This window comes from Pelobates fuscus, chromosome 1, assembly GCF_036172605.1.
Source record: "Pelobates fuscus isolate aPelFus1 chromosome 1, aPelFus1.pri, whole genome shotgun sequence".
Taxonomy (NCBI): Eukaryota; Metazoa; Chordata; class Amphibia; order Anura; family Pelobatidae; genus Pelobates; species Pelobates fuscus.
The window spans coordinates 325,876,814-325,899,054 of record NC_086317.1 but is presented as its reverse complement, the minus strand read 5'-3'; the positions used below and the strand labels follow the sequence as shown (position 1 = coordinate 325,899,054).

Here is a 22,241-nt window from a genome sequence, read left to right as displayed (position 1 = left end):
CAACCACTGTGGTTGCACTACTGGGCACCCTGACTGATTTAATTACTAATGTGAAAGGGTTTAGAAAAAAGGATCTGGGCAGTAAAGTTATTATATAGCAGTTTTATAACTGAAAGGAATCTTGAGGGAAAACCAAATTTGCAGAGAAACCCTCCCAAAAATTTCCTAGTTAGGCGATCAAATGACTTGAGTCTAGTGATAGCAGTAGCCCTCCTTTCTGGGTAAGTTGTAGACTAATATTTTAAATCCAGCACCTTCATGGTATCTGGCCCTTGCCTTCCCTTTACGAATCCCACCTGGTCACTATGTATAATTTCTGGGAATATAGGGCCCTATCAATTGGCATATATTTTAGCAAATATGTTGGCATCATTGTTTAGAAGAGAGATTGGGCGCTAATTCTGGCAATGGGTGGGAGGCCTGCCAGGTTTGGGCAAGGTTACCACATGGGCAGATAGAATTTTCAGTGGGAGGCCCTGGGACTTCACTGTAGAGTTGAATAGGTTAACCAGGTGTGGGGCTAAGTATATACAGAATTTTTATAATATTCATTAGAAAAACCATCTGGACCATGAGATTTATGGGGTCAGGGTAATGATTTCATAACTTTGATAACCTCCTTCTCCAACATGGGGCATCCAAAACATCTTTATATTCAGCCATCAAATATAGAAGTACAACGGAGTCTAAATATATGTTAATGCCTTCTCTACTTGTTTATGCTGTGCTAGAGTCTATTTTTCAATAAACTGAGAGTAATAATTAGCAAATTATGGATAATATTTGTTGTAAAAGGATACCCCTCATGAACGACTTGCTGGCCAGTCACAGAGTTTATTTGAGGCAAAATAATTGGTGAGGTGTGTTTTTATATCCTCTACAAAATTTTCAATGAGTAGCAAGGACTCTCCGAGTCTCCATGTCTGCAATCATATTTGTCTTTAAGGGTTTAACCCCTTAAGGACACATGACATGTGTGACATGTCATCTTTCCCTTTTATTCCAGAAGTTTGGTCCTTAAGGGGTTAATGAGGTTGGTGCGTGGTCAGACCACGACATTAGGCAAATGGTGCAATCAATCATCTGATCAAGGTGGGAACCAGGCAGGAGAAACCCATCTATTCTGAAGTTGGATTATGAACTTGTGAAAAGATTGTATACTCCCTGTCACTGGGATGAAGAGTCTGATTTCTAATTTCGTATGAAAGTTATAATTAAAGTCCCCAAAAATTATCAAAATTCCTTGCTGCTTTGAGGTCTGCTTAGTGAGAACCTTGTGCAAGAAATTCCTCTGTTCAGAATTGGGGGCGTACAGATTTACTATAGTGCATGTAGCATTGTTAACAAAGCAGACTAAGATAATGTATCTACCCTTCAGTAGATTGGTTATGAAGTGGAAATGCTACATGTCTGTTTATTAATATTGATAAGCCGCAATTTGTTTGGGGTGGTGGCGTGGAACTGGTGAGGAAAGTCTGCTGGGCGTAAGGAGGGGTGATCACCTTTTTAAAAGTGTTTCCTGCAAGCATATAATATCTGCTGAGGTCTTCCTTAAGTCCCTGACTAGTGAATTTCATTTTACAGGTGTATTTAGTCCTCTGACATTGTGTGAATATATCTTCATGTAAGGGTGATAATTGGAAAGACTCCTACTGGGCACCTCATGGGATACTCTGGGATCATATACCTCAAAGCGGTGAACTGTTGATGTTTATAGTTTGCAGAGTTCAATGCCTCCTGTTTGTCTTAGGTGTTACCAGTGTGTACAGAAAAGTTGCGAATCTTTCGTGGAGAATATAGCTGTGAGTGCCTCATCACCAACATTGGCCACCCACATTGGCCTGAACAAAAATAAAAAACAAACGGAACAGAAAACAACAATATACAAGAACTAAAATGAGTTTCAGAGACCAGTTTCAGATAGATATTATTTAAGAGGGGTATTCAGTCCCCTGACATTGTGTTACTATATCTTTATGTATGGGTGGTAAATGGATAGACTCTTCTTGGACACCTCATGTAAGACTCTGGGATGATATACCTCAAGGCGGTGAACTGGTGATGTTTAAAGTTTACAGAGTCTAATGCCTCCCGTGTTTCTTGGGTATTACCAGTGTTAACTGAAAAGTTGACAGGTTCTTAGTGGAGAATGTAACTGTGAGGACCCCATCAACCACATTGGCCACTCACATGACCTAAACAAAAAAAACACAAATGGAACAGAAAACAACAATATACAAGAATTGAAATTAGCTCTTAGAGCCCAGTTTCAGACAGGTATGTACCTTTTTTTAGGTGCAAATGGGGTGTGGGTAGTGATGTCCCGAACTGTTCGCTGGCGAATAGTTCCTGGCGAACATCGCTTGTAAGCGTTCCCCGCGGATGGCGAACACATGCGCTGTTCGGTCCGCCCCCTATTCGTCATCATTGAGTAAACTTTGACCCTGTACCTCACAGTCAGCAGACACATTCCAGCCAATCAGCAGCAGACCCTCCCTCCCAGACCCTCCCACTTCCTGGACAGCATCCATTTTACATTCATTGTGAAGCTGCATTCTTAGTGAGAGTAGGGACAGTGTAGCTGCTGCTGATTTGATAGGGAAATTGATAGCTAGGCTAGTGTATTCAGTGTCCACTACAGTCCTGAAGGACTCATCTGATCTCTGCTGTAAGGACAGCACCCCAAAAAGCCCTTTTTAGGGCTAGAACATCAGTCTGCTTTTTTTTTTGTGTAATCTAATTGCAGTTGCCTGCCTGCCAGCCTGTGTGTCAGGCTCACAGCATATGCTGTGCCCACTTGCCCAGTACCACCACTCACTCACTGGTGTCACAATAGCTTGCATTTAAAAAAAACACAAAAACTTTTTGGACTGTAATATAATAGCAGTCAGTTTCCTTCACTAGTTTGCGTTTCAGGGCCTGCCCAGTGCCACCACTCACTCATATCTGGTGTCCCAATAGCTTGCATTTAAAAAACACTAAACATTTTGGACTGTAATATAATAGCAGTCAGTTTCCTTCACGAGTGTGCGTTTCAGGGCCTGCCAGGGCACAGTGTCACACCAGTGCAACTCATATCTGGTGTAACAGTAGTGTACATTTAAAAAAAAAACTATTTTTTTGACTGTAATAGATTGAATAGCAGTTTGTTGTCTGCCAACGTGTGTGTCAGGCTCACAGCGTATACTGTGCCCACTTGCCCAGTGCCACCACTCATATCTGGTGTTACAATAGCTTGCATTTAACAAAAAAAAACCTTTTTGGACTGTAATATAATAGCAGTTTCCTTCACGAGTGTGCGTTTCAGGGCCTGCCAGGGCACAGTGTCACACCAGTGCCACTCATATCTGTTGTCACAGTAGCTTGCACGCATAGTACCACTAATCGAAAAAAAAATGACAGGCAGAGGCAGGCCACCCCGCAGGGGCCGTTGTGGTCGTGGTGCTGTGATTCCCTTTGGCCCTAGAATAATGCCCAGTGTTCAGAGACCATGTACCCTGAACTTGAAAAGTTCTGAGGACATAGTTGACTGGCTAACACAGGACACCCAATCTTCTACAGCTTCCGCTCGGAACCTCGACGCACCATCCTCCTCCAGCTTAGCTTCGGGCACCTCTTAAGTTACCACTCGCCCGCCTGCCGCCACCACCAACACTAGCACCACAGCCGCTTCACTTGGTATGTCAGAGGAGTTATTTACACATAAGTTGGAAGAAATGAGTGATGCGCAACCATTATTGCCAGAGGATGTAGATAACAGGGATATGTCTCAGTCAGGCAGCATTACACACGTACGGTGTGATGATGATGATGATGTTGTACCCGCTGCTGCTTCCTTTGCTGAGTTGTCAGATACAAGTGAAGCATTTGATGATGACGATGCGTCCGTGGATGTCACGTGGGTGCCCGTTAGAAGAGAAGAAGAACAGGGGGAAAGTTCAGATGGAGAGAGAGAGAGGAGGAGGAGGAGACGAGTTGGAAGCAGGGGGAGGTCGTCGCAAGGAGCTAGTGGCACAGTCAGACAGTATGCATTGGCACCCGGGGTCAGCCAGACAGCACGCCAATCAACGCATGCTGTTGCCACCACCAGAATGCCGTCATTGCAGAGCTCAGCAGTGTGGCATTTTTTTTGTGTGTCTGCCTCTGACAACAGCGATGCCATTTGCAACCTGTACCAAAAGAAACCTGTACCAAAAGAGTTGTGGGAAGTCCAACACCCACCTAGGTACAACTGCTTTGCGAAGGCACATGATCGCACATCACAAACGCCTATGGGATCAACACATGAGTACAAGCAGCACACAAACGCAAAGCCACCATCCTCCTCCTGGTCCAGCATCTAAAGCCACGTTAATCACTGCTGTCCTCCTTGCCCCCTCTCAACCATCCGCCCCTCCGTCTCTCGCCTTGAGCAGTTCCTGCTCATCTGCCCACAGTCAGGTGTCTGTCAAGGACATGTTTGAGCGTAGGAAGCCAATGTCACAAAGTCACCCCCTTGCCCGGCGTCTGACAGCTGGCTTGACTGAACTCTTAGCCCGCCAGCTTTTACCATACAAGCTGGTGGAGTCTGAGGCGTTCAAAAAATTTGTAGCTATTGGGACACCGCAGTGGAAGGTACCCGGACAAAATTTCTTTGCACAAAAGGCAATCCCCAACCTGTACTTGATTGTGCAAAAGGAAGTAATGGCATGTCTGGCACACATTGTTGGGGCAAGGGTCCATCTGACCACTGATACCTGGTCTGCAAAGCATGGTCAGGGCAGGTATATCACCTACACTGCGCATTGGGTAAACCTGCTGACGGCTGCCAAGCATGGAATGCGTGGCTCTGCAGAGGAGTTGGTGACACCGCCACGACTTGCAGGCAGGCCTGCTGCCACCTCCTCTACTCCTCCTACTCTATCCTCTTCCATAACCTCCTCGGCTGAGTCCTCTTCTGCTGCTGCGTCTTGCTCCACATCAACGGCACCCCCCCAGCTCCCCAGGTACTGTTCCACATCACGGATACGGTAGTGTCACGCCGTCTTGGGGTTGACTGGCCTGAAAGCAGAGAGTCACACCGGACCAGCACTCCTGTCCGCCCTGAACGCACAGGTGGATCAGTGGCTGACTCCGCACCAACTGGAGATCTGCAAAGTGGTTTGTGACAACAGAAGAAATTTGTTGGCGGCATTGCATTTGGGCAAGTTGACACATGTGCCGTGCATGGCACATGTGTGTAATCTGATCGTACAATGCTTTGTGCATAAGTACCCAGGCTTACAGGACGTCCGTAAGCAGGCCAGGAAGGTGTGTGGCTATTTCAGGCGTTCCTACACGGCCATGGCGCACTTTTCCGATATCCAGCGGCGAAACAACATGCCAGTGAGGCGCTTGATTTGCGACAGCCCGACACGTTGGAATTCAACACTCCTAATGTTCGACCGCCTGCTCCAACAAGAAAAAGCCGTTAACGAGTATTTGTATGACCGGGGTGCTAGGACAGCCTCTGCGGAGCTGGGAATTTTTTTGCCACGTTACCGGACGCTCATGCGTCCTTTTGAGGAGGTGACAAACCTAGTCAGTCGCACCAAAGGCACCATCAGCGACATCATACCATTTGTTTTCTTCCTGGAGCGTGCCCTGCGAAGAGTGCTGGATCAGGTCATAGATGAGCATGAAGAGGAAGAGTTGTGGTCACCATCACCACCAGAAACAGCCTTATCAGCATCGCTTGCTGGGCCTGCGGCAACGCTGGAAGAGGATTGTGAGGAAGAGGAGTCAGAGGAGGAATGTGGCTTTGAGGAGAAGGAGGAAGACCAACCACAACAGGCATCCCAGGGTGCTCGTTGTCACCTATCTGGTACCCGTGGTGTAGTACGTGGCTGGGGGGAAGAACATACCTTCAGAGAGATCACTGAGGACGAGGAACAGGACATGAGTAGCTCGGCATCCAACCTTGTGCAAATGGGGTCTATCATGCTGTCATGCCTGTTGAGGGACCCTCGTATAAAAGGCTGAAGGAGAATGACCTGTACTGGGTGTCCACGCTACTAGACCCCCGGTATAAGCAGAAAGTGCCTGAAATGATACCGAATTACGGCAAGTCGGAAAGGATGCAGCAGTTCCAAAATCAATTAAAAAGTATGCTTTACGCAGCGTATAAGGGTGATGTCACAGCACAACGGGAATCTAACAGGGGAAGAGGTGAAAGTAGTCCTCCTCCTCCCACGACCACGCCGGCAAGGACAGGACGCTTTAAGGACGTGTCGTTGATTGAGGACATGCGGTGCTTTTTAAGTCCTACGCATCGCCACAGCCATTCGGGGTCCACCCTCAGAGAACGACTCGACCGACAGGTAGCAGACTACCTCGCCTTAACTGCAGATATCGACACTCTGAGGAGCGATGAACCCCTTGACTACTGGGTGTGCAGGCTTGACCTGTGGCCTGAGCTATCCCAATTTGCGATAGAACTTCTGGCCTTCCCCTGCTTCAAGTGTCCTGTCAGAAAGGACCTTCAGTGCAGCAGGAGGTATTGTCACTGAGAAGAGAAGTCGCCTAGGTCAAAAAAGTCTAGATTACCTCACCTTTATTAAGATGAATGAGTGATGGATCCCGAAGGGACTGACAGTAGGCGATACATTCGACTAAAAAAGGCCTGATGAGGGGGATTACTTAACACACCACTCCTATCTGGTGGCACATTAGATTGCACGCGCAGTGCCCCAAATTTGAAGTAGGAGGACCGACCAAGCATCTTTTTCCATCTTCCGCTTCCTAAAATCGATGCCTTATATACACGTCCTCTGATAGGGGACGTAACAAGGATTAAACTGATAAGAATAGTACTACTTAACACACTACTCCTATCTGGTGGCACATTAGATTGCACGCGCAGTGCCCCAAATTTGAAGTAGGAGGACCGACCAAGCATCTTTTTCCATCTCCCACTTCCTGGGTGGAGGAAGAGAGACCTTCAATGACATCAGTGAGGACAAAGAACGGGACATGGCTAGCTTGGTATCCAACCTTGTGCAAATGGGGAGTTTGCGGTTGTGCAAATGGACTGTTTGCGGTTGTTTGCGGTGCGTTAAACGGGGAGTTTGGTCTGTCACTGTGAAGCGGGCGTAACCCTTACACTACCTGATCGATACAACATCATACCTGATGTTTTAAAGCACGTTATTCCAAACAATTTAGGAATGTTAGGTGATTTATGCCCTTTATGGATTAAAACCAGACTCTGCATCAACTATGTAATTTTCCATGGGAGTTTTGCCATGGATCCCCCTCCGGCATGCCACAGTCCAGGTGTTAGTCCCCTTGAAAAAACTTTTCCATCACTATTGTGGCCAGAAAGAGTCCCTGTGGGTTTTAAAATTCGCCTGCCCATTGAAGTCTATGGCGAAAATTTTATGTTCGCGACATCACTAGGTGTGGGATAATTGTAAGAAGCTATAGGTTGTTATGTTGGTTGGAGTCATCAGCCCCTAATTGCCCAGGGAACTCTTCTATGATGTTTTTTGACTACCAGGCCACAGGGCAGCTGTGTAGCTTGGTGAGCAAGTCTAAAGTTAGTTTTATTGAGCTCTGTTATGTATCATAATAAAACAAGATAAAAAAAAAATTAAATAGAAACTTGAACTCTTTAGCGTTTGAGTGTAGCTGCCTGGCACTCAGCTGACCTGTCTGTTTGTCCAAAAGTACGAAACCACCAATATAATAAATGTGTATCTCTTTCCAAAGGTATTCTTTAATTGTCAAAGCAATTATGAGTTACTCTGTGCATCAATTACATTGACTTGTACAATATCATCTGAAATTCAGTTTACATAACTATTATAAATTATGTAACACAATTTAGGTAATTAGATTTTGTTAAATAGATGTACTGTTACAATACTAGCTTAGTCTCATGAACCGTGATATGACATCGTCCTTTATGTTCGTACTTTCTTCTTATATTCTGGCTGGTGCCTCTGCTAAATTGGCGGGGAGCTTGACAGGGACCCCTGGTCGAGTCAGCAATGCCCCATTTGCAAAGCAGTCATAAGCCCTCATTTTGCTGGATCAAGAGCTTGACTGGGTAACACCAGCAATATTGTATATTGTGCTTGAGAAGCGTTGCTGTGAGGCCTTGAAAAACCTCTCTCTTGCTGAGAGTGTGAGCTGACAGATAAGAGTAGATTTCAGTATCTTTATATTCTGCTGGTAGGTTTCTAGCCGATCTACTGGTTTACAATAGTCCTTTAATATGGAAGTAATCAAGTCTTAACAAATTGTCTCTAGGAGACGACGCAGGTAGGAAGATTTTCACCCTGTTGGCTCTGTCCATTAACAACACATCTCCTGGTAGGTCAGGGGCCAGTGCACTGAGGAAGCCAGTGAGGTGGGCCTGTAGATACTTTTGGTGCACCGTTTTTGGAACCTCCTAAATGTGTAAGTTGTTTCTACACGACATGTCATATAGTTCTGCCAGCTTTGTCTAAAATGCCTCCTTCTGTTGCTCCATATGCTGGAAGTGGTCTGAAAGACTGTTGTATGCATCTGCAAACTTGTCAAGCTTGCTCACGAGTCACCACATGGGTTTTCCGTGCCCCAAGACACTGTATGTCCCTCCGGATCTCTTTAATAGATTTCTGGAGTGTAATTTCCAGTTTATCAGACATAGTGTCGAGTAGTTTCTAGGTAACTTGAATCTGTGGGATCAGGGATTTCCCACTCTAGATTTGACTCATCTTCACTGCCATTTTGGCTTTGCGTCGTGGCTTGAGCAATTTGAGTCATAACAAATTTTGATTTCTCAGATATTTCTGCCTGGTTTTCCCTTATGATGTGCCATGGTTTTAGGTTCAGTTAAGCTGAAAATTGACCCTGTGGGGCAGTTTTAACATGAGTTTTTGGGGCTGCGCCCATTCGGCGCTGCGTGGAAACCACACGCTATACTCATTCACATGTTTGAGGCAGCATCAGTGCAGAATGAGGCCCCTCCATACATGTTCTTGTGCATGCTCTATATCATAAGATGTTTTAGATATCTAATGCACAACACTTGAGAGAAGGCTGATGGAAAATGACAAGATGTGACTGCAAGAGGTGCTGCTCATTGCCACATTTTGCCACAATTCAGCTCATACATCTGACAAAGATTTCCCTAATTTCATTTATTTATATAGCCTGAGTTTAAATGTAAATTAAATCTTTATTTAAAAAAAATATATATAAATAAATGATGGTTGCAACTGTAAATACAAAGTTCTATAATATCAAAAACTATTTATATATATATCACTGCATACGATACATTACTTTACATATTTGTCATTCAATACAGGGATAATACATTGTACTTTTAATTCACAAGGCCATTTTTTTCACTCCCCATGTAGATCATTAAACCCTTTGTTTAAAAAAATAAATAAATAAAATTCAGTGTATGTGGTGTGGGAGAGACTGTCTATGAGGTCTCCTTGCAGTCAATATATAGATAGATATATATCAATGTGCTCTGACAGGATGCTTGGCTGGTCCATGCAGTGCATGCAGTGGGTGCAGTGCTGGCACTACATCCTTTGAAGGCTGAGGGGCAGCTCTGCAGGTTTGTGTGCAATCAAAAGCCACTTGACAGCCTGCCAGAGAGCTGAGCGCCAGAGAGAGAGAGGGGGGCTCAGGGGTGAGACAGGAATAGGAGGAGGAGGGGGTCGGGGAGCGGACCTGCTGCATTTCCTACAGCAACGAGGCGTCATCATCTGCATCTACCCGGGAAGGAGGGATCAGCAGCCACAGCAGCAGCAGCCTGGGCTCCAATGTGAAGCCACGGGGAGAGCACAACAACAGCAGCCACATCCGTCCACAAAGGGGGGGAAGGGGATAGATTTGGGGGGTCGCTGACTTGCTGCCCCGGCCCCCTGGTTGGTGCGGTGTGTGTGTTGCTGGGAGCCATGAATTCGGCAGAGCAGACCGTGACATGGCTCATTACACTGGGGGTGCTGGAGTCTCCCAAGAAAACCATATCGGACCCGGAGGGCTTCCTGCAGGCGTCCCTGAAGGACGGGGTGGTGCTGTGCAAGCTGCTGGAGAGGCTGCTCCCCGGCTCCATAGACAAGGTAAGGACAGCCCGCGGGCCGGGTGATGGTCACTAGTGTGCCCCGGCAAAGCATGGGTTAATGTGCCCAGTGACTTTGTGACCGACAGCTGGAGGAAGAGGAGGAGGAGGTGTCCTCTCCTTCAAATATACACAAGGGACACAGCCAGGGGAACCAACTGCCCGGGGTCAACAAAAAAAAAACCACACACACCTTCTATTTCTATTATATATATTATAAACATCATATTAATTACAATCTGCTATTTAAACCAATAACTGTGTAGTAACATAATCAATACGTTCTCTATTCTATTTACTGTTTGCATGCTTTTCTTTCATACAAGCACATGTACATTTGGCTTCACCCCCATTCTACAGACATTTACCTTTTTTTTTATGAGATGAGCTAAGCTTTTCTCCCAACACCTCTCAAATGCACAGTATCAGTGGCCTAGTGGAGAAGTAGTTCTATACCACCATGCACTATTCTTGTTGGAATTATATTGAATTGTAATTATACTGGACTAAATAGAATTACAGAGGACCACACTTGGACCTTGCTAACCATCCATTGCAGCAGATAGATTTGACAGCGTCTCCCAGTTCTTTGTCAGTGTGGGAACTTAACAAGAAAATGTTCCACTGTCCCCATCCAGCTATAATGGCAGTAAAAGAAAACAGGAGTCAATTATAATTGCATAAGACGTCTAAAGTCAATTTAATGTCACATGGTTACTGGAAACTAACCAAGTATAGTGAGCTGTTTGTTACATTGATGAAAGAAGTTGTTTTTCCAGATTCCCCTGTGTTTGCTTCTTGGAAGCTTATTTGTGTGCTTTGTTGAGAGCCATCTTTTTGCTTTTTGTTGTGAATTTACCACTGTGACCTCTCACCTGTTATGGGAATCAGTGCCATTCTGAACTGTACAATTAACTAACAGTCTTCCATTAATTTACCACTTCTGGGCCAGTTAGAGAGTTCGCTTACATCAAAATAATACTTGTTAGATTTAAGGTTTCTTGAAACTTTAAATGGAAACTATAGTACCAAAAATAACACTCATTATTTTAGGACAACAGGTTTCCTGCTTATAAATCTTTGGTCCAACCCTTTGGCACCCAACATTTTTCCAACTGCTGGGGTTCCTCTCCTAAAGCCTCCAACTCCCCCTTCAGTGATGACAGCATCCAAGCTGACATCATACCCAACCTCCTCATCTTCTCAAAGAGAAGCAATGGATTGGAACAAGGCCAAACACCACACTCCTCCAATCAAATGCTATCAGCAGCATTTGATTCCAGGACTGAGTTTATCTCGGTTCTGAAGGAGGAAGCACTTCTAGTGCATGTCACGAAGGGTTAAAATGACAGAACAACTCCACCCAGACAACTTTGTTGAGATCTAGTGGTCTGAGCAACTTTAGTGGTCCTTATCTAGCTACGGTTAATATTCATCAAGCATGTTGATCTCTGTAGAGAAGCTTACAGAGTTAGGGATGTAAGGAATGTGGTGTGATCCTCTGTATAGGAGCACACACTTTATATTCATAATCAAATCTCTCTATATAGAAGTTCAAGTCTTCACCATCTGTTGTGTCGCTTGCCAGCTGTTTTTTTTCTATTCAGTAGTCTGACTGCTTGGGACTGATGTCATTAACAGTTTTATTAGGTCCCTGGGCACATTCACCTAGAATCTTTCTCCTCAGTTGCCTGATGTGTGAGCAGGTCCAGGGCACTCTTTTACTTCACTGGGATATTGCAATCCCTGTTCATTGATACTTGTAACTCAGCAATTCACAACAATTACTAATTCTCTTATGTTGAAAGTTATCTAATGGCGTGCACTATGGTGATGAGTTATAAGGCCATTATCCAAGGATCAGATACAGATTTCATTATGTTTTGTTTTCTATCTAAAGGAGTCACAGTGGCAAAAGACAGCCAGTAGGACACATTTAATGGAAATCTGTCACTACTTGGGGAATCAGTATCTGGCTCCTGGTAGTTCGGGTCTCCGCATATAGGATCCGTGAGGCGGGTGACTTATGTGGCTGGACTGTAAGCTCGTTTGAGCAGGGTCCTCTTCAACCTATTGTTCCTGTAAGTTTTTGTAATTGTCTCATGTATTGTTAAATCTCCCCCTCCTGTAATATTGTACGGCACTATGGAATTTGTTGGCGCTATATAAATACCAGTAATTGTGAGCTGAAAGTTAAGGCACAGTGAAGAATGGTAAGATCCTTGTGGATGTCTGTTCAATTAAATACAATTGCAGTGATTGAATGAACCATACATAGACCCATGAAAGTACAGTGAATGCAGGTTGCAGTGGAACGTAGCTACCTAAAGCTGTTTCTCACGGCTGCTGCCATCTACCAACTAGGGACATTATTCAGCTCCTGGAGATTCATCTGTCAGGAGCTATGTCACTGCTGTACCCATACTCATGAGCAAGAGTTCATCACTTTGAACTATGGAGAATCCCTCAAAATTAATTTTTTTGATCAGTGATACTATGCCTGATTATTAGAGCTGGCTGCTGGGATTTGACTAAATGTGGTGGCAAAGTCTTACCTTTTGTCAACCTCAGTCTTGGCCCAGAAGACAAAGAGGTCCCTACTTATGGTATCTTTGAATGTATTGGAACTTAAAGAAAATTTCAATGCAGTCAGTATGAGTATTTCATAAAGATTCTATCCTTATGAAACACTCAGAAATGGCAGAGCCGCTTTAACTAGACTCCGTTCTTGTAAGTCATAGTACGTTAGGGTGTACTATAGAATTCTGTTATAGTTTGAATTGTTAAAAAACAACAATGACGATGATGCATTCAAAAATGCAAAAAGTAAGTAAGAGTTTAACAAAAAATAGCTCTGTTTCCATCATCTGGAACTTCTAGGTAATTCCACAGTTTTCTGCAGCTTTGTTCATACCCCATACAACCTTGAATGCAGAGGTTTTGGTAATAGATATTACTACTATCCTTAAGATATCTTAAATCCTTAAAAGTATGAATTAAATTACTTGAACTTGGACGTATTTTTTCATGAATTCAATTTGTGGACTATAGAAATACAGTAACCATTAAAGGAACACTATAATGTCAGTTACACACACACACTTGTATTTCTGACCGTTTAATGTTAAAACCACCATATAGATGGCTTGCCCCACCTTGCCCTCCTTAAAAGGTAAGGAAATTCACCTTATTTCCAGCGCTATGGCTGCCAGGATCCGCCTCCTAGGCTGACATCTTAATTGGTGATCTCAACCAATACAATGCTTTCGCATTGGATTGGCTGAGATTGTCAAGGAGGCGTAGCGGGGCCAAACGGAAGCCTGGCCAATCAGCATATACTCCTAGAGATGCATAGAATCAGTGCATCTCTATGGTGGAATTTCAGCGTCTGCATGCATAGCATGGAAATGCTGAACGTCAGTGCTGCACAGTGTGACTCAGGAAGCACATCTAGTGGCAGTCTGAGTGATTGTCGCTGGAGGTGTCTCTATAAAGCACTGCCTTTTTTTTTTTTTTTTTTTTAAAGACAGTGTTTACTTCAAAATGCCTCCAGGGACAGGCTATACTCACCAGTACAACTACATTAAGCTGTCGTTTTTTTCTGGTGACTATAGTGTCCCTTTAAGTTTAAACAATAAAAAAAAAAGATATAGATTGTACGAATTATTTGTGTGCCCATCAGGTAAGAACTTGTGCTTTTAGTTATGACTAGCACTCCTCAACTAAATAAAGGTTGCTTGTTTAGTCTACAAAATAAAGTGCAAGTCTTGTCATAGACAATTGAATCGTGAAAACAATTACTTGCACCAAATAAATACACTGAATATATCATGAGCTTCTTTTTTTCCCCTTGGATTAAAGGAACTCTCCAAGCACCGTAAGCAGCTTATGCTTAGACGCTTCCATTAGCTCTCCTGGGCTAAGCTCTGCAGTACCGGTGTAGCTCATTGGTTGAGAGTGTCAATTGATCAACTTCAGGGAGTGAGCGGAGTCTTGTAACGCTGGGTTTGCTCAGACACAGAGCTTTTGGCTCTCTAGCTTAAGTAGTGGAGATGTGTAGAGACTCCCAGTGGTCCCTATGGTAAGAAGTTACACCTTTCTAAAATGGTTAAAGGATCACTATAGGGTCAGGAACACAATCATATACTCCTGACCCTATAGTGCTAAACTCACCATTTAGGTGGCTTCCCCCCCTTAGCCCCTATAAAAGTTTAAAACTCACCTTAATTCCAGCACTGTGCGGTCTGCCGGCGCTGGCTCCACCCCCTTTGTGACATCATAAAATGGCTGATTTTAAGCCAATCCATTGGCTAAAATCAGCATGGGGCGGGGCCAAATGCCATTTTGGCCAATCCGGGCCTCTTCATAGAGATGCATTGAATCAATGCATCTCTATGAGGAAAATTCAGCGTCCCCATGCAGAGCGTGCCGACATTGAACGGCAGGGCTGCTTACTGTGCAGCCCTGAGCCAGGAAGCCCCTCCAGTGGTCATCTGAGGAGTGGCCACTTAGAGGTGTCCCTAGGGGCAATGTAAACACTGCCTTTTCTTTGAAATGGTAGTGTTTACATGAAAATGCCTGAAGGGAGATATTATACTTACCAAAACAACAACTACATTAAGCTGTAGTTGTTCTGGTGACTATAGTGTCCCTATAACTATTTACAATGGGGAGGATGGGCACAACTCTTCTGGAACCATAGTCATTACAGTGTGCTGTAGTAGTTATGGTGATCAGAGTGTTTTTTTTTTGTTTTTTTTTAATTCTTTATTTTTGTAGTGCATATAAGCGTAACAGAACGTACATGCGGTACCCCAAAGGCAATCCACATGTTTTTTTAAACATTAAGTACAGTGAGGTATATATTAGTTCTTGCACATTTTTAGTGTTAATTTTAGTAAGCTTAGGATATAACAGGACTTTGCACTATTTTGGCATATTAGATACAGTCTAAACAGGCTATACAATAACGTCTGACCACATGAATTCTATCATATTCTGCCTTAAGTCAGTGACTTCAAAGTGTACGCTTAAATCTATAATTAGGCTTAGTCTGCACGTTTGCTGATCTGTTGACATCATAGATTATGCATATGTAGAAATTCAAGTGAGTACTACAGGCTAGTACGAGGAACTGCCTGCAACTTTAAACTACAGGTTATAATAAGTCGCACGTTTGTTGGTTCTAAGCTGTAGCATTAAGAGTAAGAAAATTAAGAAAACACAACATGCTGTACAATAACGTCTGACCACATGAGTTCTATTATATTCTGCTTATGTAATCGACTTTAAAGTCTATGCTTAAAACAATATTCAGGCTTAGTCTGCATATTCGCTGATCAGTCGACATTGTAGATTATGCTTGTGTAAAAATTCAGGTGAGTATGACAGGCTAGTACTAGAAACTGACTGCAACTTTAAACTACTGATTATAATAACTCACATGTTTGTTGTTTCGAAGCTGAAACATTAGGATTAATAAAACACGTTAAATGCAGGCTGAGTGATAATATCTATAGCAATGGTGCTCTCGCTGTGTACAGGCTTTAGATATGGAGCATACAGTGCTCCTGATATAGGAACAGAAGGATATTGGAAAGAGGAGGAAGAAGAGAACAGACGGATACAAAAAGGAGACACCTGGTCAACCCATGGTAACAAGGCAATCTGGATGTTCATATTATAGTGCCTGGCTTTCTCCAGTGCTCGGGCGGAATTGTGGCTATAGTCCGCTGTGTAGCCCTGAGTCAACCGACGCCAGCTCTGCACTTGGTATGCGTGTTGGCCTCTCGGGCCTCGCGGCTGGATCGGTGGTGCCAGTTGTGTGAGTCCAATAAGCTGCCAGGCGCAGCCTTAGCTGCTCCCCCTTCTTGCACTTTCCATGTGCGGCGTTGAGCCAGTGGGGATCGTGACCTCCATGGGTTGGCATTTTTGTATGGCAGGCAGCTTAAGGAGATCGCCTCTGGGGGTCTTTGCCCCTGTTGCGGGCGTCTGGAGCTCCGTGGTCGAGGTGAGTGGTAGTGTCCATGCAGCTGGCCTGGTCGGCGGAGTTTTGTTCGCCACTGTGGTTTCTTGCGCTTTCTCCGTTTGTTAGTTGTGCGGGGGGGTGGGGGGGTGGGGGGGTTTATGCTTGCCGCTTCGTGTAGTAGAATATCCCCCTGGAGCTGCCTGGCTTTCTGCAGGTTTGTAGGATAGCTCGTTGGGTTGATCTCCCTCTGGAGAATGATTTGGTGTTGCTGCAAATAATGCCTCCAATTTGGCCCAGAAGTCCGCAAAGGTGGCATCCAGTCGCTCTAGCACATATTCTGCAGCACCTTCCCGTGTCTCCATGTGCTGCAGTAGGCCCTGATGGTGATGCAGGGGCCCGGCCGCCATCTTAGGTGGATCAGCCACTATCATGCGTCGGGAGGTGGGAGCTGTGCAGGGTTGACAGGGGCACCAGCCAGTGGATACCGGGATAACCCCCGCCGGTCCAGAGGGGGGGGGAAGGAGCATAGCTTTGGTTACCCGGGCCATTCAGGCAACGAAGGAGCCTGGAGAGCGGCCGTCTCTCCAGAGCTCAGGCTTTCGTAGGCCGCTGACTGCTATCAGGACGTACCGGGGTCGGATCAGCTCACGGCGAGTATCCTCTGGTGTACCGTGACTCCCTCGGTAAGATAGGTGCCGAAAACGGTCTGCTAGGTGAGTGACCTGAGTGTAAATCTCGATTTATAGGGACCAGATGCAGGAGCTCTTGCCGAGCACGTCTGGTTCCCTTGGCAGTCAGGCTCCGCCCCCCATCAGAGTGTTTTTTTAACATTCTGGCTAATTCATGGATAAGGAGCACCCCGACTTAGTAGAAGTACGAAATCAACCATAATATTTTTTATTAACACTGAGTTGTGGTTGGCCTATTATTATGAGATACAGCATCATGGATACACCTTGCATTATAAATTGTGTGAAGGGCATATATAGTATTGGCAATGTTCTCCTGTTTGTCCTGTAGTAGTACAGAGCATATACCATGTATTGCTACAAAGCAAGGATTTATAGATTTAGCTCTGCTTTTAGCTTTCTTCTGAGAGCAGTAAAGACAGGCCTTAGTTCATTCATGAAGAGAATCAATTAATCTTGGTAACAAAAGCTGTACTCTAAAAACATTTTTGTTTAGTTGACATTACATGTCTGTTAGTATACCTATTGTACAGTGCTACGGAATTTGTTGGCGCTTTATAAATACCGTATTTTTCGCTCCATAAGACGCACTTTTTTTCCCCTTAAAAGTGAGGGGAAATGTCTTTGCGTCTTATGGAGCGAAAATGAAGCTTTACTTACCTGTTTTGTAGTGTGGGCCGGCTTCACAGCACGCACCGCGGTACAGGAACTTCAATTTCAGGTTCCGGTTTCCGGCGGGACTGAAAGGAAGTGCGCACTTCCTTTAGTCCAGCCGGAAACCGGACCTGAAATTGAAGTTCCAGTACCGCGGTGCGCGCTGTGAAGCCGGCCCACGCTACAAGACAGGTAAGTAATTATGGGACAAGGGGAGGGGAGAGGGGAACACTATGGGAGGAGGGGGGGAACACTGTGGGAGGAGGGGAGGGGGGGAACACTGTGGGAGGAGGGGAGGGGGGGCAACACTAGGGGAAACACTATGGGATGAGGGGAACACTGTGGGAGGAAGGGAGGGGGAGAACACTATGGGAGGAGGGGAGGGGGGGAACACTATGGGATGAGGGGGGGAACACTATGGGATGAGGGGGGAACACTATGGGATGAGAACACTATTGGACAAGGGGAGGAGGGGGTTAAAGAACACTATGGGACAGGAGAGGAGGGGTTAAAAATCACTATGGTATAGGGGAGGGGGGTTAAAGATCATTATGGGACAGGAGAGGGGAGTGGGTGGTAAGGAACACTATTGGACAGGGGAGAAAAAAAATATTCTGAACAAACTTTCCCATAGTAAAAAACACTATGGGATAGTTTGTTCAAAATATTTTTTTTTCTCTGGGTTTCCTCCTCTAAAAACCAGGTGCGTCTTATGGTGTGGTGCGTCTTATGGAGCGAAAAATACGGTAATAATAATTTGTGGTTTTCAAAGCTTAACACAGCCAGATCGGATTTGTTGTATAGAGGTTAAACAAATATTAGTTACTTTAAAAGGTGTTAATTACGTAATCTGAACTTCACAATTAATATAAAAATGCTATATTTCAGCATTATCTCAAAACTGTGTATTTTAAAATTCAATATACCGGTAGTTTTAAATAATGTTTCTAGTTGTGTTTTAAAGTGTTAGGCTTTTAATATTTTATATTGTTTTGTATAGTTCTGGTTATTTCCTTGAGTATCAAAAAAGAAAGAATCCAAAAACAACTGAAGTGCCCAAGTTTGTCACCACTACACTGATGTAATAACAAGTGTTCCCTTCTGCTCTAAAGAAATAGATACATATAAAAAGGCCTGGTATAGGGTTACCAGAACACCAGGGCTGCCCAATAAAAACTGTCACAAATGGAGGCCTTAGCTCAGCCACAAGAGAAGATGATGGTTACAAATTAGCATGCTTTATAGAAAACCACAGATGTGGCTTTACATAAAACCGCTATTAAAGGTTTTACAGGCATGACCCTGACAGAATATAGCATTAGCTAGTATGAAACCACTTTTCACATACTGTAGTCTTTACAGTTCATTCAAGAGGTATTCACATTTGTTGATGGCAAATGTAAATAGAGACCATGGCAAGTGAAAAATCTGACGGATGCCAATTTAGTTTTACTTGTCCTTTCTGTGATTGGCAGTCAGTATTGATTGCCCGTTGCTGTCCATACTGGCAGTTGCAGGAGAACCCAACAACTATATTGAGACATTGAAGAACATTGACATCTGTGAATTACATTTTTAGGCCAGGAAATCAAAACTAAATAAAGTCTCTGATTTGTTTATTTTCCCAGCTTGGTTCGTTTACCAAACATTTGCAATTATTTTGCCAGTTTTACTCAATACATTATAGGCATTTAAGGAACACTGCAGTATAATGAAAACATACATTAATAACACTGGAGTGTTTTATGAACCCTGTATTTTGAGTCTAAATAGTTAACGTATCTCTAATACAGCGGCAACAGGGTCTCCTCACCGCATTCCCCGGTTTTATGAGTTGACCAGTCTAATGTGTCTTTATGAGAAGCCTCACATCTGATTTCTGCTGTGGTAAGCTGAAGTGCTTAGGAGTGGAGGTTGGGGTGTTCATTTAAACAAGGTTACTTGGATGTCTAACCGCAAATGGATATTTCATTTCCTCTATTCACCAACCTCTCCATCCCCCATTTATTACACATTTGTAGGAATATAATTGATAAATACTCTGTAAATTGTGTAAAGGAGAATTTCCAATATTATATTTACTTATCCTTTTTTTACCTAGATGAATTTGTGAGGTGATAAAAATAAAATTAAATATTGCAATTAATTCCTGTTTATCTTGCAAATGGGCACCTCCATGTACATACACTCACAATAAAATATGAGAAACAGGAATCCACAGACTCTTTGAGAGGAACTGGTGTGGAAAACCCACGTTACTACATCTTCCATCCGGAAGGTGGACCTAGCCCAAAATGACATGCAATATAAAATACAAAAACTAGCCATAAAACTTAGGACTTGGTAGGATTGAGGGAAATAAAAACAAGTAATGGAAGATTTGCAATAACTTTATTTATAAGAAATACTATTAAAACAAAGGATAATCCACTATTTTGTTTAAAACAGTGAACACATAAACAAATGATGTTACAAATGTAAAGTAACCTAATGGCCCAGCTATCTTGCTAATAAAACAAGGATTTATCCTTTGTTGTTAGAACACTAGGAGCAAAATTGGATTATTAGAAATAATTGGTACCTATGTTCTCAATTAGGATATAGTGTCTTCCAGGGCCACACAAATCCACAAGTTACTATACAATGAACAAAATTATAAAAGCAACACTTTTGTTTTTGCCCCCATTTTTCATGAGCTGAACTCAAAGATCTAAGACTTTTTCTATGTACGCAAAAGGCCTATTTCTCTTTTGTTTACAAATCTGTCTAAATCTGTGTTAGTGAGCACTTCTCCTTTGCCGAGATATGCAACACCGGTTAGGTGGATGGATTATCAAGATGCTGATTAGACAGCATGATTATTGCACAGGTGTGCCTTAGGCTGGCCACATTAAAAGGCCACTCTAAAATTTGCAGTTTTACTGTATTGGAGGGATCCGGGGGGGGCTCCAAAAAACAGTCAGTATCTGGTGTGACCACCATTTGCCTCACGCAGCGCAACATATCTTCTTTGCAAAGAGTTGATTGTGGCCTGTGGAATGTTGGCCCACTCCTCTTCAATGGCTGTGCGAAGTTGCTGGATATTGGCAGGACCTGGAACACGCTGTCGTATACGCCGATCCAGAGCATCCCAAACATGCTCAATGGGTGACATGTCCGGTGAGTATGCTGGCCATGCAAGAGCTGGGATGTTTTCAGCTTCCAGGAATTGTGTACAGATCCTTGCAACATGGGGCCGTGCATTATCATGCTACAACATGAGATGATGGTCGTGAATGAATGGCACAACAATGGGTCTCAGGATCTCCGTATCTCTGTGCATTCAAAAATGCCATCAATAAAATGCACCTGTGTTCGTTGTCCATAACATACGCCTGCCCATACCACAAACCCTTCACCACCATGGGCCACTCAATCCACAACGTTGACTTCAGCAAACCACTCACCCACATGACGCCATACACGCTGTCTGCCACCTGCCCTGTACAGTGAAAACCGAGATTCATCCGTGAAGAGAATACCTTTCCAAAGTGGCAGACGCCATCGAATGTGAGCATTTGCCCACTCAAGTCGGTTATGACAACGAACTGCAGTCGGGTCGAGACTCCAATGAGGACGACGAGCATGCAGATGAGCTTCCCTGAGACGGCTTCTGACAGTTTGTGCAGAAATTCTTTTTTATGCAAACCGATTGTTGCAGCAGCTGTCCGGGTGGCTGGTCTCAGACGATCTTGGAGGTGAAGATGCTGGATGTGGAGGTCCTGGGCTGGTGTCGTTACACGTGGTCTGCAGTTGTGAGGCCGGTTGGATGTACTGCCAAATTCTCTGAAATGCCTTTGGAGACGGCTTATGGTAGAGAAATGAACATTCAATTCACAGGCAACAGCTCTGGTGGACATTCCTGCAGTCAGCATGCCAATTGCACGCTCCCTCAAAACATGCGACATCTGTGCCATTGTGCTGTGTGATAAAACTGCACATTTTAGAGTGGCCTTATATTGTGGCCAGCATAAGGTACACCTTTGCAATAATCATGCTGTCTAATCAGCACCTTGATATGCCGCACCTGTGATGGATTATCTCGGCAAAGTAGAAGTGCTTACTAACACAGATGTAGACAGATTTATGAACAATATTTGAGAGAAATAGGTCTTTTGTGTACATAGAAAAAGTCTTAGATCCTTGAGTTCAGCAAAAACAAAAGTGTTGCGTTTATAATTTTGTTCAGTTTAGTTACGGATAAAAAAAACGAACACAAGCAACGTATATAGGCAAGGTATACGCTAGTTTGTGCAGTTGTTACCTGTTAGTAATAAAGCATATTCATGAGAATACCTCTGCGCACATTCAGAAAGGGATGTAACTACATACACAATTAAGGACAGATTATGATATGCTACAACAGAGGTTCTCAACCCAGTCCTCAAGGACCCCATACCAGTCCAGGATTTAGGGATTGCCTGGGTGTGTCTAAGTTACAGTCTAAGGTGTTTTTTTTTTTTTCTTCTTTTCCTAAGCACCTTAGACACACCCAGGTAATCCCTAAATCCTGGACTGGTATGGGGTCTTTGAGGACTGGGTTGAGAACCCCTGTGCTACAGCATAAAGCTAAAGAGAAAAGAGCGAACACCGTTCAGAGAAATTCCCAAACTACTTCAGTCATTAAGAAAAAAGATGTTTTAAACTAACTGCATAATATTCCTTCAAACAGTCCTAATAAGTAACTCAGAGCACCTGACTTGCAAAGACTTCTCAAATGAGCTGCACACAAGTTTGTGATTGGACAGTCACAGAAAGTCTTGGCAGGGCTTAAAGGGGAGGGTTTGTAAAGGCTGCAGACAAG

General features: G+C 43.9%; 1 protein-coding gene across 2 annotated transcripts in view; it reads left to right on the top strand.

Annotated features, from left to right (window-relative positions):
• The first annotated feature begins 9,711 nt into the window (after positions 1-9,711).
• ARHGEF7 (Rho guanine nucleotide exchange factor 7) overlaps positions 9,712-22,241 on the top strand; it is a 149,030-nt gene continuing 136,500 nt past the window's right edge. Inside the window, exon 1 of one of the 2 annotated variants that reach the window (XM_063459854.1) lies at positions 9,712-10,088. In XM_063459854.1, coding sequence (XP_063315924.1) covers positions 9,924-10,088 — 165 coding nt within the window. In that variant the 5' untranslated portion in view covers positions 9,712-9,923. The remainder of the gene's footprint in view (positions 10,089-22,241) is intronic. The other variant, XM_063459861.1, reaches the window with a different exon arrangement.